The sequence below is a fragment of the Panthera pardus genome, unplaced genomic scaffold (assembly GCF_024362965.1).
Source record: "Panthera pardus isolate Hobbes unplaced genomic scaffold, ASM2436296v1 HiC_scaffold_22, whole genome shotgun sequence".
NCBI classification, from domain to species: Eukaryota; Metazoa; Chordata; class Mammalia; order Carnivora; family Felidae; genus Panthera; species Panthera pardus.
Window position 1 is genome coordinate 54,001,357 of NW_026526788.1, and position 14,715 is coordinate 54,016,071.

Consider the following 14,715-nt stretch of genomic DNA (forward strand, 5'->3'; position numbering starts at 1 on the left):
GACTGAAAAAAAAGCAAGAGGTGGGGTAGGGTGACAGTGGTAGGGGAAGAGGACTTTCCAAGTACAAACTGCTAAAATGCCTCTTGTGTTCAGACTTGGAAAAAACTTGGATACTTTTCTCTGTGCCTTTGTGATGTAAATTTTCTACGTTTATCATCTCTAGGATGTAAAAGCCTTTCTTTTAAATACAAACTTCAGGGGCACCTGAGTAGCTCAGTTGGTTATCTGACTTTTTTTCTTTTTTAAAGTTTATTTACTTTGAAAGAGAGAGAGCATGGAGGAGGGGCAGGGGCAGGGGGCAAGAGAATCCAAGCAGGCTCTATGCTGTCAGTGCAGAGCCCAATTCAGGGCTTGTCCCCACAAACTGTGAGATCATGACCTGAGCTGAGATCAAGAGCTTATGCTTAACTGAGCCACCCAGGAGCCCCAGTATCAGACTCTTGATATTGACTCAGGTCATGATCTCAGTCATGAAATCGAGCCCCACATTGGGCTCCATGCTGAGCTTGGAGTCTGCTTGGGATTCTCTCTCTCTCTCTCTCTCTCTCTCAAAATGAAAAAATAAACATTTAAAAAATAAATTTGTAAAAGAGCTCCATTTAGTTGGCTTGAAGACAAGTACTTGTAAGGATTGGGCATTCTAAAGCCCAGGAAGAGAGAAACTAACCTAAATATTTTTCAAGTTTATGTGATCTCAGAAAATATTCAATATTAAATTTTTTAATGTTTATTCATTTCTTAGACAGACAGAGACAGAGCATGAACAGGGGAGGGGCAGAGAGAGAGGGAGACACAGAATGTGAAGCAGGCTCCAGGCTTTGAGCTGTCAGCACAGAGCCTGATGTGAGGCTCGAACTCACAAGCTGTGAGATCATGACCTGAGCCGAAGTTGGATGCTTAACCCACCAAGTCACCCAGGTGCCCCGAAAATATTCAATATTAAAGCTAATTTAAAGTTGTTGGTTTAGAGTACCTGGGTGACTCAGTTGGTTGAGACTCTGACTCTTAATTTCAGCTTAGGTCATGATCCACAGGGTCATGGGATCAGGCTCTACATTGGGCTCTGTGCTCAGCATGGATTCTCTCTCTCCCTCTCCCCTGCTCACATGCACTCTCTCTCTCAAAAAAAAAAAAAAAAATGTTGGTTTAATTAAAATAGCCATGTCTTTAGAGTTATCAGGATTAAATATAAAACTTTTATTCTGCCTATGTTTACTGAAAGTCAAATAAGTCCATATTATAGCTTACAAAATTTGTCAGGAAAAAGAAACTTAAAATAATGGTTGACTTTATCTAATACCTTATAAAATTTTGTGGCTAGTCTCAGCATAACAGTTCAAAACAAGTAAATAGATATAGGGGTGCCTGGTGGCTCAGTCAGTTGAGCATCTCACTTCAGGTCATGATCTCACAGTTCATGAGTTCTAGCCCGACATTGGGCTCACTGCTGTCAGCTTGTCAGCACAGACCCCGCTTCAGATCCTCTGCCCCTCCCCTACTTGTGCTCTCCCAAAAAATAAATGTTAAAAAAATAATAAAAATAAATAGATAGAAAGATAAAATAGTTTACAGGTAAACTTTTTATTTTAAAAATAATAAAAATAAATAGATAGAAATAAGATTAAATGGTTTGTAGGTAAACTTTTAAAGGGCTACCAAAATCTTCAGTAACCTGAAGTTTTAAAGTTTGGCTAAGTTAAATTCATTGAATATCTAGATCATTTCCAAATAAGATAAAATAATGAAACATTAAGTACCGAACATAGGTTTATCTGTTTTTGTTTCTTTTTTAAAAAATTTGTTGATTTATTTTGAGAGAGAGAAAGTGAATGTGAGCAGGGGAGGGACAAAGAGAGAGAGCATCCCAAGCAGGCTCTGCAATGTCAGTGCAGAGCCCAATGCAGGGCTTGATCCCATCAACCATGAGATCACGACCTGAGCCAAAATGAAGAGCCAGTCACTTTACTGACTGAGCCACCCGGGCGTCCCTCTATTTTTGTCTTATTACAGAGAAACTAAAGATAAATTTGGGTCTGTGAGTAAACCTGGTTTGTTCTTTACTGAAAGACTGTACTATGATGAAGTACATGTTTCTAAGTTACAAAATGTATTCACAAATTTGCCAATCTAAAAAACACTGGTATTATAGTTCACTGTGAAAGTGAGGTACCTCCGTCACAGACCTGCTAATCTGTGACACCAGGCAGGCACTCCTGTAATGGGTCTTCCTGGCACAAACAGGAAACAAAGGTTGAGATGACAAAGGTTCCTATGGGTTGGGACCTCTTAAGAACTGTCATGGCCAGAGAAAGACTTGGAGCCCCATTCTATTTGGCCACCAAGGTACACCCTGTTAAGTGCATCCTCCAGATGGTGGAGACCAAAGAGAATATTCTCACTGGTCACAAAGTCAAGCTCTTAGGACAAAGAACAAGACAAAAGGAAAAATCCTATCCTGTATATGTGCACTTTAACAGCTTTAGCTAAGTGTTGGGTAGCTTGGAGCCACACTAATACTTGAAGGATGTGCCACAGGGTTGGGGATTGTGTGTTGTTTCACAGGGTGCCTTTTTCTTGAGGCTGGCAGGTGATCTGTTATCAATCCAACCTGTTCTGTGACCAACTTATGCTATCACAGGAGACTTCTTGAAGTGGTGAGTGCTCGAACAGATTTTTAAAAAATATATTTTATTTTTTGGAGCACCTGGGTGGCTCAGTTGGTTGAGCATCTGCTTTTGGCTCAGGTCATGATCTCATGGCGGGTTTGTGAGTTTGAGCCCTGCATCGGGGTCTGTGCTGACAGTGAGGAGCCTGCTTGGAATTCTCTCTTTTTTAAAAAATTTTATTTTTTAAGCAAAATCCACACCCACCATGGGTCTCAAACCCACAACCTTGAGATCAAGAGTCACACACTCCACTGACCAAGCCAGCCAGGAGCCTTAGTTCTAACTTCTTTTAAGTATTCAACCCACGTCCACCAGTTTTGCAGCTTTGACTTCCAAGAAGTCTGTTAGCAACAGCTTTGACTTCATGTACCCATTAACATAGGGCAAAGTTTGTAGGACAAGTGACATAAAAGACACTAAGGAAAACAAAGACCATCTCTGGGGGGAAATAGATCAGTTACCGAAGAGTATCCTACAAAACTCAACAAGAGTCGGTCCCTAAGCCCAAGGAACCAGCCCTACAAGTATTTTCTCCTATTAATCTAAATTTGGAGAGAGAGAAAAAGGACTCTTATCGTTCTTGCTCCATCAGACTTTGTAGATACAGATTCTCAGAGACTGACATGCTAAGAAATCTTACCTTGTGCCAGCTGTCCTCAGGGACTTTTGGCTATCATAGTGTGTGGGGTGAGCAGTGTCCAGCGAGTTAAGGTGTCCTGCTGACACACCAATTGTCTGTTGGGGAGCAAGAATTTCCTGTCCCCCTCAAGGTCCTCTTAGCTGGACTAAGAATCAAATTGACATGAGACAAATAAACAGAAGAAAACCAAATTCAATTTCACGTGTGCAGAGAATCCACACAGACCTGAAAATTCCAAAGATGATCAGGCAAAATAAGGTATTTATGTCATCCTGAACTAAGAGGGTAGGAAAAAAAGAAATATTAACAAATCAGCCACAAACATACTAACTAATCACTAATCCCCAGACTGGCAATTTCAAATGCTGTCTAGAGTCTAGTCATTCCTCCAGTGGAAATAGCCCTCCATTCTACTCTGCCTGCTCATATTTTCTACATCATTCTAGATCCAGCTCAGATATCATTTCTTTTATGCAAAGTTCTTTGATATGCTCAGAGCATATAACTCATTTCTTTATCTGTTTTCCATAACACTAGTTAATGCTTCTAAAACAGCACATTTCAGATGAAATTATAATTATTCACCTATCTCACATACTGGAACATAAGTTCTTAAGGTAAGGCCTCAGATCTTGTAATGACACCCACAGTGTCAGGGCAAAAGCAGGTCTGCAAGCCCTGTGACTTGAATAGAAATCTCAAGGAGTCTCATTATGCAGTAATGGGCTCAAAATATAGGAAGAAAGGTAAGGAGTAGTAAAGCAGCATCTTGCTTTGAGATAATCTCCGGGAGTTGCACATAATCCTGGGACCACGATAGCAAGGGTTGCTTGATACTTGTTTTTCTTAGATATTCAATCAGGAGCAAATCTCCTATTTTTGTCTCTGTTTCAATTACTTCTACAGGAAAGGCCTGTTACCCTCGTGTCTTCCTCCTGTTTCTCCTTTGGAGTGTGCTGAATATTTTCCATTTCTCCTGCCTTCCAGCTCTCTTTTGTGTTTGTCTTTTATGCCTACTCTGTGTTCAGGAAGGTGATTTCTATAGATGCATAAACTGAGATGTTAGTTCCCTTCTGGGTTCTGAACAAATTCAGAGCATTGGACATTGAAAAATTCAGAGTATTTATTCCCTTAATCCTACCCTGTCAGGCTATAGTTCAGGCAGTGGTTGTATCGCTTTACTATAGACACATCTCCCGTTGAGGCAGCCACCCTTTCTTTCCTAAAGGTCTATTTGGATCCCAGTAATGCCCTCCTTCCCTCATCCTTTCCAATTTAGGATGGTAACCTCTTCCTGCTTATGCTAATCTCTGAGTACTTTATAATATCTTGTTATTTACCTTAATCCTACCCACCCTCTGAAAATCGTCTCATCGTTACATTCTCTTTAATTAGCCTTTTTGAGTATGCCACCTGTTTCTTCCCAGGACACTGACAAATTAAAGGAAGATACTCAAATTTCCATTACCCTCTGCTCCTGCCCCTTTATAGGAATCTCAGTGGTGGGTCCTGGTGCCAAACTTGGTGAGGACAGACTTCAATTGAACGAGAAATAACCTGGGCTTTGGGAGTGATGCCTCTAGCCTCATACAAATGACAATTTGTTCAGTCCAGAATAGCCTCCTTGCAGAGCCTTCCTCATCTCACTGACCCCTGATGCATACATAAATATAAATATGAAGCTTGCTTACCTGCTGAAAAAGCCAGGAAGTAGTCACTCTTCTTAAAGTTGCCACTTTCATCCAGGAAGTGGCCAGGATCAAACTGATCTGGGTTGGGAAACTCTTTCTCATCATGCAGGACAGAAGTCAGAGATGTTAATATGGTTGTGCCCTGATATAAAGAGAAACAGATAAACTGGATTATGATGAAGGTCATGGAGCTTGAAATCCTTTTGTTTTATAGATGAGGAGACTGAGGCACAGAAGTGATTTATTTACTCCATGTCACAGAACAAACTAATGACCAACCCTAACAGGTTTTAAATCATGTAATGGCAGTCCAAAGCACCGTTAACACACTCCAAACTTTGTAGCCGACACCAGCACTTGCTTTTCAGAAAACTAAGGGAGCTCCCTAGAGTGCACTGTTGACCAATGGATTTCAGTATTGTCTCAAGGTGCTGATGCCACTGAGAATGAGGTCTTCAAAACTCTACTTGAGTGGCCATATTCTTGAAAACCCTTCATCTTCCCATCAAAATGACAAACTTAGGGGTGTCTGGCTGGCTCAGTTGGCAAAGTGTGGGACTCTTGGTCTCAGGGTCTACGGGTTCTGACTTTGGGCAAAGAGCTTACTTAAAAAACTTTTTTTAAAGGTAACAAACGGGTAAGTTTGAAAGAGCTATGCTGTTTCAATTGAATTGTTGCATATTATTGTAGAAATGAGAGAGCATTTCTGCTTCCTAGTAGGGTGTTCTTAAACTCATAGATACAGTGCAACATAATGACTTGGAGGTTAGTTTTCAAAATCAACTGAATCTTTGGAAGACAGTATGGTCAGTCCTAGAATAGGCTTCCATATAAAGTTAGTTACAAAACACTTCTCCTGGCTGGTGGGACCATCTACTTCAGACTATAACAGAATAACTCCTTTGGAGTTGTCCTCACGACTAACACGAATATAAATCCAGAAAAAAAAGTATATAAAGAAACAGTTCTCTGGCACTGAACAAGAGGCAATCCAGGATTGTGATACTTCACTAAAGAGAAATTAGGTAGACCCTACAATCACTCTGAATTTCTGCCTGACAACACTTTCCTCCTAAGAGTTCAGGGAGGAGAAGGTCAAGCAAAGTGCTACTCTTTTTTGAGCTAAGGAGACAGAGATAAAAACTTGGCATCTAGAATTCATGAAGAAGGATACAGGCCAAGAAGAATCTACAAATAGGATCTCAAAGGTATATAAGACCTATAACCTTATAAGACTCTGTGAGTCCATGATTATGGGTTGGGAGGCACAAACACAGGAAACTCCATGAAGCCTATCAGGGTACGACTGCTTGAGAACTGCAGGTGGATAACACATGTTGTGCAGTGATAGAGGAACTGAGGTTCCAACCCAGCTAGGATGGAGAGAACTTTCTTAGCACCTCAGATGCTAAGGCAACCCCAAACTTCTAAATTGTTGGACTAAGGAACTCACATCAGACTAAGGGCCATGCACAAAGACTAATTTCAGAATTGAAACCAATCCACAACGAAAGAGTTATAGTAAGCCTCACAGACTGAAAGCCATCTGTCAGTAATTTAGCTTCCTGCCAAAATAAAAGTCAATGCTCTTTAAAGGAAGACAGCATAATCCAGACTCCCCACAAGGCATCATTCAAAATATTAAGCATATAATAAATCATTAAACATGTGAAAAAAGAAATGTGACCCAAAATTAAAGAAAAAAAATTCATAGAAACAGACCCCATAATATCCTAGTTGTCAGATTTATCACATAAGAGCTTCAAAGCATATGAGTGTATGAGTGTGTGTTTAACAGACACAGAACAGTCCATCCAAAAGCAACAGAGTACATGTTCTTCTCAAGCACATGTGGAATATTCTTCAGGACAGATAATATGTTAGTGCACAAAATAAGCATTAACAAAAGGCAGAAGATTAAAATCATATCAACCATGTTTTCTGACCACAATGATATGAATCTAGAAACATGAACAAAACTGAAAAATTCACAGATTTGTGGAGATGAAATAACATGCTACTGAACAACCAATGAGTTAAAGAATAAATCAAAAGAGAAACACATACCCTGAGAGAAATGAAATGGAAATACAACATACTGAAGCTTATGGGATGCAGGAAAAGCAGTTCAAAGAGGAAAGTTCATAGTAATAAATGCCTACATCAAGAAATATGAAAAATCTCAAACAACTCAACTTTATGCCTCATGGAACTAAAGAAAGAACAAATGAAGCCCGAAGTTAGGAGGAGCAAGGAAATAACAAAGATCAGGGTTGAAATAAATGAAATAGAAACTAAAAGAACAATAGAAAAGATCAATGAAACTAAGAGCTTGTTTTTTGAAAAGAAAGATAAGCAAAACTGACTAACCTTTAGTTAGTCTCACTAAGAAAAAAGAGAGGACTCTATATCAGAAATGAAATAGGCTATTACAACTGATACCACAGAAATCAAGAGAACATGAGACTGCCATGCATAATTATACACCAACAAATTGAACAACCTAGAAGATATAGATAAATTCCTAAAAACATACAACATACCAAGACTGAATCACAAAGAAATAGAAAATCTGAACAGACCTATTACTCTGATTGAATCAGTAATCAAAACTCTCTCAACAAACACAAGTCCAGGACCAGATAGCTTCACTGGTAGATTCTACCAAATATTTAAAGATGAATGAATACCAATCCTTCTCAACTCTATGTAAAAATAGAAGAGGAGGGAATACTTGTAAATTCATTTAGTGAGTCCAGCATAATCCTAGTACCAAAACCAGACGAGGATATCACAGGAAAAGGCCAATATCTCTGATGAATAAAGATGTAAAAATCCTCAGCAAAATCTTAGCAAACTGAATTGAAGTACAATAAAAGGATCATATACATAATCAAGTGGGATTTATCTCGGGGATGCAAGGATGGTTCAACATCCACAAACCAATGTGATACACATTAAAAAATGAACTATAAAAACCATATGATCATTTCAGTAGATGCAGAAAAAAGCATCCGACAAAATTCAACATTCACTTATGACAAAAGTTCAACAAGTAAATAAAGAGGAAGTGTACCTCAACATCATAAAGGCCATATATGATAAGACAACAGCAAACATCATACTCAATGGTGAAAAGCTGAAAGCTTTTCCTCTAAGATCAGGAACAAAAGAAGGATGCCCACTCTCACCACTTGTAATGTTTTTTTGTGGTTTTTTTGTTTTTGTTTTTTGAGACAGAGCATGAACAGGGGAGGGTCAGAGAGAGAGCTGAAAGCTTTTCCTCTAAGATCAGGAACAAAAGAAGGATGCCCACTCTCACCACTTGTAATGTTTTTTTGTGGTTTTTTTGTTTTTGTTTTTTGAGACAGAGCATGAACAGGGGAGGGTCAGAGAGAGAGGGAGACACAGAATCTGAAGCAGGCTCCAGGCTCTGAGCTGTCAGCACAGAGCCTGACATGGGGCTCGAACTCACGGACCGCAAGATCATGACCTGAGCCAAAGTCAGATGCTTAACCAACTGAGCCATCCAGGCGCCCCCACTCTCACCACTTTTATTCAACATAGTATTACAAGTCCTAGTCTAGAGCATTAGCAAGAAAAAGAAATAGAGGGCATCCATACAGGAAAGAAGTAAAACTGTTACTATTTGAAGATAACATGATATTGTAGATCTAAAGACTCTACCCAAACTGTTAGAATAAACTGATACAAAATCAATACACAAAAATCTGTTGCATTTCTATACATTAATAATGAACTATAAATTAAGAAAACAGTCTTATTCACAATGGCATAAAAAAAATCTAGTAATAAATTTAACCAAGGAGGTGCAAGATTGTACACTTAAACCTGTAGGACACTGATGAAAGAAATGGAAGAAGACACAAATAAATGGAAAGATATTCTGTGCTCATGGACTGGGGAAAATTAATATTGTTAAAAATGTCCCTATCACCCAAAGCCATGTATAGATTCAATGCAATACCTATCAAGATTCCTATGGGATTTTTTCCAGGAATAGAACAAGTAATCCTAAAATTTGTATGGAGCCACAAAAGATCCTGAATAGCCAAAGAAATCTTGAGGAAGAAAAACAAACCTGGAGGCATCAAACTTTGTGATTTCGAACTCTGTTACAAAGCTATAGTCATTAAGACAGTATAGTATTGGCATAAAAACAAACACGGATAAATGAAACAGAATAGAGAGACCAGGAATAAACCCATGTATATATGGCCAATTAATTTCCAACAAAGGAGCCAAGGTATACAATCAAGAAAAGATAGTCTCTTCAATAAATGGTGTTGGAAAAACTGGGCAGCCACATACTAAAGAATAAAACTAGACCTTATCTTACGCCACACACAAAAATTAACTCAAAATAGATTAAAGAATTTCACATAAGACATAAAACCATAAAACTCCCAGAAGAAAACATAGGCAGTAAGCCACCTGGGCAATGAATACTATGAAGAAAATCCTGTGGGAGTCTAAGCACTATTACATATAAAATTGTATCAACAGAGTAAAAGGACAGAAGCATGTAGTCAGAGGGTAAGATGCCTGGGTTATGACTGTGCCATGCCTGTAGATGGTGATCTATAATCCTACTATTGTGATGGCTGATAACCTGAGATTCTTAAGGAGTAGTACAGATGAAATATCTCTCACCTTAGGAATGAGGTATTCTCTGAACTTAGTGTCCTGAGTCACTGCATGGGGCAGACTGTTGGGGACGAGGTCAATGAATCTCTGGATCTCATGTACCACAGCATCTGTGTAAGGCATGCGGCTCCTGTCCTGCATGCAGGGGCTCCGGTGTCTGCCAACCACACGGTCAATCTCTTCCTGGACTTTAGCTGGCAAGATAGGAATCAGAATTTATGTGAAATGGAAATGCCTTTTGGCTTAATCTTCTTAATCATGGTTACATTGTGGTAAGAGATTGGGCGAAGGGAAAATCACTTATGGTTACTACCATAGGGGGAAAAAAAAGAAATAATTTGTTTCCTGGCAAATTGGGATCTCATTAGAGACTTAAATATATGTACATATAAAATATAATTGTACCATGAAATTCAGCTCTGATTCTCTGTTTTGTGTACTTTTGTTTGACAACTCAAGGATCTATGATCTTGAAGGCTCACTACAGACCATGCTGTTTAACCACTTTGTGTATGCCAGTATTTTTAGAAAAAATTTTTAAACTTTATTTATTTATTTTGAGAGAGAGACTGGAGGAGGGGCAGAGAGGGAGAAAAGAGAGAATCCCAAGTAGGCTTCGTGCTGTCAGTGTGGAGCCTGATACAGGGATCAATCCCAGGATTCGTGAGATCATGACCTGAACCGAAATCAAGAGACGCCTAACTGACTGAGCCACCCAGGCATCCTCAGTTTTCGTTTTAAGTACGTAAGTTCCAGGGGCGCCTGGGTGGCTCAGTCGGTTAAGCGTCCGACTTCAACTCAGGTCATGATCTCACAGTCCGTGAGTTTGAGCCCCATGTCGGGCTCTGTGCTGACAGCTCAGAGCCTGGAGCCTGCTTTGGATTCTGTGTCTCCCTCTCTCTCTGACCCTCCCCCGTTCATGCTCTGGCTCTCTCTGTCTCAAAAATAAATAAACATTAAAAAAAATTTTTTTTTAATAAATAAATATGTAAGTTCCAAGAGGGTAAGAACTACCCAGTGCCATAGATGCTTAATAAATAGAACTGAATAAGATATTTGATTCAGCACATAGTAACAAGAAGTTAACATTTAGAATGCAACATATGACAGGCATGCTGTACGACATATTACATTACTTTATAATTCCTCAAAATAGGTCTATGTGTTAGGTATTATTTTATGTGTCTTAAAAATGAGGAAACAGGTCCATAAAAGTAAATATACTTCTCAAGGACACCCAGGTATTACGTGGTTTTTCTCATTTCCAAACCCACAATCTTAGCAATTGAATAAGATTACTGAAATTTATGTTATGTTAATTGAAATGAAATTTATGTAATTTATGTTAATGAGTTATATTTTTCCTTTATTTGCAAAATATATCATACATAGTTTAAGTAGGACTACTCATTAGTTAAAACAAATGTTTATTAACTTTTTCTTACGAGGGAGAGGCTCTATGAATGTTAGGAAGCATTATCATCTCCCTTAAACAGATGAGGGGCCAAGATAAGCAGAGAGATAGTCATGAGTCTGAGGTCACACAGCTACTTACTAGTAAAGTCAGAATCCAAAGCCACTGTAGTTAGTCTATAACCCATTTTCTCCAGTACCATGTTGCTACTTTGGTCAAATGGTATTTATCTACTACCTGAAGAAGGAGTCTTTGTTAATGGATTATGTGAAAATTCTGTGGTTTGATAGCTATCAAGAAAACTTAGGAATTTTAGAGAAGTTTGAAGCTTTACCTTCTCAGGTTGAGAGGCTGGATTTTTATCTAGAAGAGAGTGATTATAGAAAGTGGTTAGGAGCTACTTGTAAAATCAGAATGCTTAAAAGAATGGCACAGTAAGGGATGAAAATGGGAAGAAAAGAAAAATACAAATGGATGTGATGTAAGAAAAAATGAAAATGGAAGCAATGTAGAAATATTACACAAAAAGGGCTTTTGCAATGTACACAAGACTTAAAGGTTTGGAGAAAAATGTCATGGTATTCACAGCCATAGTCAACATAGGTCTAATAAGAGTTAGTGAAGTTATTTGGCTGAAAGCGTGTCACTCAAAGGAAATAGTGCCATTATATCGCACAACGTATGAAAACGGGAATTTTGAGGCTATGCTTGTAAATTGCACCATTTGGAAAGCAGTTATTCTTTATAATGGGAGGACAGAAGGACCTTCAACAAAGGAGAAAAATCTGGTGATGTCATGGAGAAAAGCTTCCTGAGATGTAACTGTACTAAGAGTGTCTTAATGTGCCAAAGCACAGAACACTATACGGTAGTGAAGGAAATATCCTCTGAGATTAGCACTCAATAAAAAAAAAAAGAAGGAAAAATGGAAAGGTTGTATTTGCAAGAGAAATCATATTTGGGAGGAAGAATTTATTTGCCCAAAAGGGTATATTTGAAAAGAATTTATTTGAATAAAGTTTTATTTAGGGAGTCTCTTTGATAAAGAAAGATTCTAATTTCGTTGAGTCAATCCTTACACTGCAAATTCATTTGAGAAGAAATATCTTTTGATATAGGCTCCTGGGTGGCTCAGTTGCTTAAGCATTGGAACCTTGATTTTGGCTTGGGTCATGATCTTGCAGTTTTGTGAGTTCGAGCCCCACATCCGACTCTATGCTGACAGTGCAGAGCCTGCTTGGGATTCTCTCTTTCTCCCTCTCGAGGCTTCTCTCTCTCTCAAAAACAAATAAACTTAAAAAAATATCTTTTGACAAAAATACATTTATCTGGACATGGAAGGCATGTCAAGTGACATCTTTTTAGAGAAAGCAGAAGGCTGATCCTTTCAGATCCTAAGAAAACTCTGCTTATTGCATCTGTCCCAACACAAATCAGGGACATTCCACCATAGCAGGGAAAACAATGGCCTCTGCCCTTCAAATTTCTGCTGCTGTTTAAATATTTCATTATCTTTTTGTACTATAATTGAATTTGAATTTAATTTATCCAATGACAGGAAGATGTACTAATGATGGAAATATTTTTTTTAATTTTTTTAATCTTTATTTTTGAGAGACACAGAGAGAGAGAGACAGACAGACAGAGTTCAAGCAGGGGATGGACCCAGAGAGAGGGAAGCATAGAATCCAAAGCAGGCTCCAGGCTCTGAGCTGTTAGCACAGAACCCGACGCAGGGCTCGAACTCACAGCTGTGAGATCATGACCTGAGCCAAAGTTGGACAGACGCCCAACCGACTGAGCCACCCAGGTGCCCCAGAAATATTTTTTTATTTAAATGTTTATTTATTTATTTTTGAGAGAGAACGAGCGGTGGAGGGGCAGAGAGAGAGAGAGAGAGGGAAAGAAAGAATCCCAAGCAGGTTCCACACTGTCAGCTCAGAGCCAGACTTGGTGCTCAATCCCACAAACTGTGAGATCATGACTTGAGCAGAAATCAGGAGTCAGATGCTTAACTGGCTGAGCCACCCAGGTGCTCCTAATGATGGAAAAATTTTCCTGTGCATTGTCTAGGCAGGTGAAGAGCGGGATAGTTGTCAGTGTCACCTTCTAATGTCTACCAGGAATTTCATTCTGCCCATCACCTGTGACCATACCTGTGACCTCTGGGTGCTTCAGCAGAAGCAGGAGTGCATACCTCAGGGTGGTGCTTGTTGTCTCTGTTCCTGCACTAATCACATCCCAGACAGTAATGATCAAGTTGTCCATGGTAAATTCAGACTGTTTATTGTGTTTTTCCTAGAAATAATGTGTTAGAATTACTTGATAAATGAAAGAGCCTCAGAGGTAACATAACTCAATATGACACCGTTATCTGGTGTGAGGGCTACAGTTAAAATATACTCAGAGTTATAAACTTCCAACAAGCCCTTTCTGATTCTTCACTTTCTCATCCCCTAGAGTTGATCAGTTCCTCTATAATTTCTTTGAAACATAATTTTTATCAAGTCCTCACTGCTACTCACTGTCCATTCTAGTATCTAATTACCTATTTTATAATGTCTGTTTTTCTCATTCAAGCCTCCAGAACCACCCATCCCCCACAATGCAGCTCTATTCCCAACCTCATCAGTCATCACAGCCATGACAGTTGCTCAGTTACAATCAAGATCACCTCTCTGAAAGTTCCACACACTTGATCACTGCACTTACCGTTCCCTGGACCTACTTTATGTCTGTTCATCTAAGCTATAGTTTCTTCAAAACCTACCTCATCTGTGAAGATTTCCTAGTGCCACTCCAAAGGTAAGTCTTTCTAGATTCCTATCTGTTCCTGTGTTCCCTTATCTGTTACATCTTCCATTCTCAGAACTTACTTGATGAAGGATGATTATGTTGTGTATCATTTATCTTGAATGTGTGCATATTTCAGTCTGTTCTCAAATTAAAAAAACCAGCTTTCACATGATAAATATAAAACCTCCTAAGTCACTTTCAGTGAGAATTTAGAAATAACTCGAGATACCCAATATGATTTGCACAATTATAGGTTATGCAAGCAATTAATACATCTTCAGTATATCCCAATTTCACTGGGAAGAACAAAGCTAATCCATGAGTCTCACCACCCACAAAGATAAAGGGTCACATTATACCTTTTCTATTTTCTATATTGATCAGGAAGTAGTCAATAAAGTCTCGAGGGTTACTGAGGTCCAGGGATTCTTGGTGTTCTTTTATTTTTTCCACAATAAACCTACATTGGTTAGCAATGTTTTTAAGTAACACATTGTGACATCCTGGAAAGTGTATTAAAAGAGGAAAAGCATTGCAGAGCTGAAAGAGGAAAGAATCACTCATTAATTCACTCAACAAAGTTCTGTAGGCTCATATTATGCATCAGACACCGAGTTCTATGCTGAGTAGATAAAGGTAAGACACGCTTCCCTCACTAGAACATACTTGGAACTTGAAGGAGAGAGAACTGACAAAATGTTAGGAGTTAGAGTATGCACAAGTCACAAAGCAATTTCAGAACCATTTAATTTCCCAACCATAACTCTATGAAGGAATCCAGGAGTATATCGCCTCTTCCAAAGAAGAATACTAAGGTTCAGAAAGGTTAGTCAACCATTC

The 14,715-nt window shown here is 38.8% G+C and overlaps 1 protein-coding gene and 1 long non-coding RNA gene across 7 annotated transcripts in view; one reads left to right on the plus strand and one right to left on the minus strand.

Moving 5' to 3' along the window:
* LOC109264684 (uncharacterized) overlaps positions 1–14,715 on the plus strand; it is a 32,504-nt gene that overhangs the window by 12,995 nt on the left and 4,794 nt on the right. For all 3 annotated transcript variants that reach the window (XR_002078830.2, XR_002078828.2, XR_008424891.1), the window contains one exon: positions 13,660–13,884. This is a non-coding gene — a long non-coding RNA (uncharacterized LOC109264684). The remainder of the gene's footprint in view (positions 1–13,659; positions 13,885–14,715) is intronic.
* The window catches only part of CYP2C21 (cytochrome P450 family 2 subfamily C member 21), a 47,109-nt gene that overhangs the window by 3,238 nt on the left and 29,156 nt on the right, over positions 1–14,715 (minus strand). For 2 of the 4 annotated variants that reach the window (XM_053909749.1, XM_053909750.1), the window contains 3 exons: positions 13,236–13,377; positions 9,672–9,859; positions 4,998–5,139 (listed from right to left, as the gene is read on the minus strand). In XM_053909749.1, the coding sequence (XP_053765724.1) occupies positions 4,998–5,139; positions 9,672–9,859; positions 13,236–13,377 (472 nt within the window). Of the gene's footprint in view, positions 1–3,306; positions 3,452–4,997; positions 5,140–9,671; positions 9,860–13,235; positions 13,378–14,232; positions 14,416–14,715 lie in introns of all 4 variants that reach the window. The other 2 variants (XR_008424890.1, XM_053909751.1) reach the window with 2 other exon arrangements.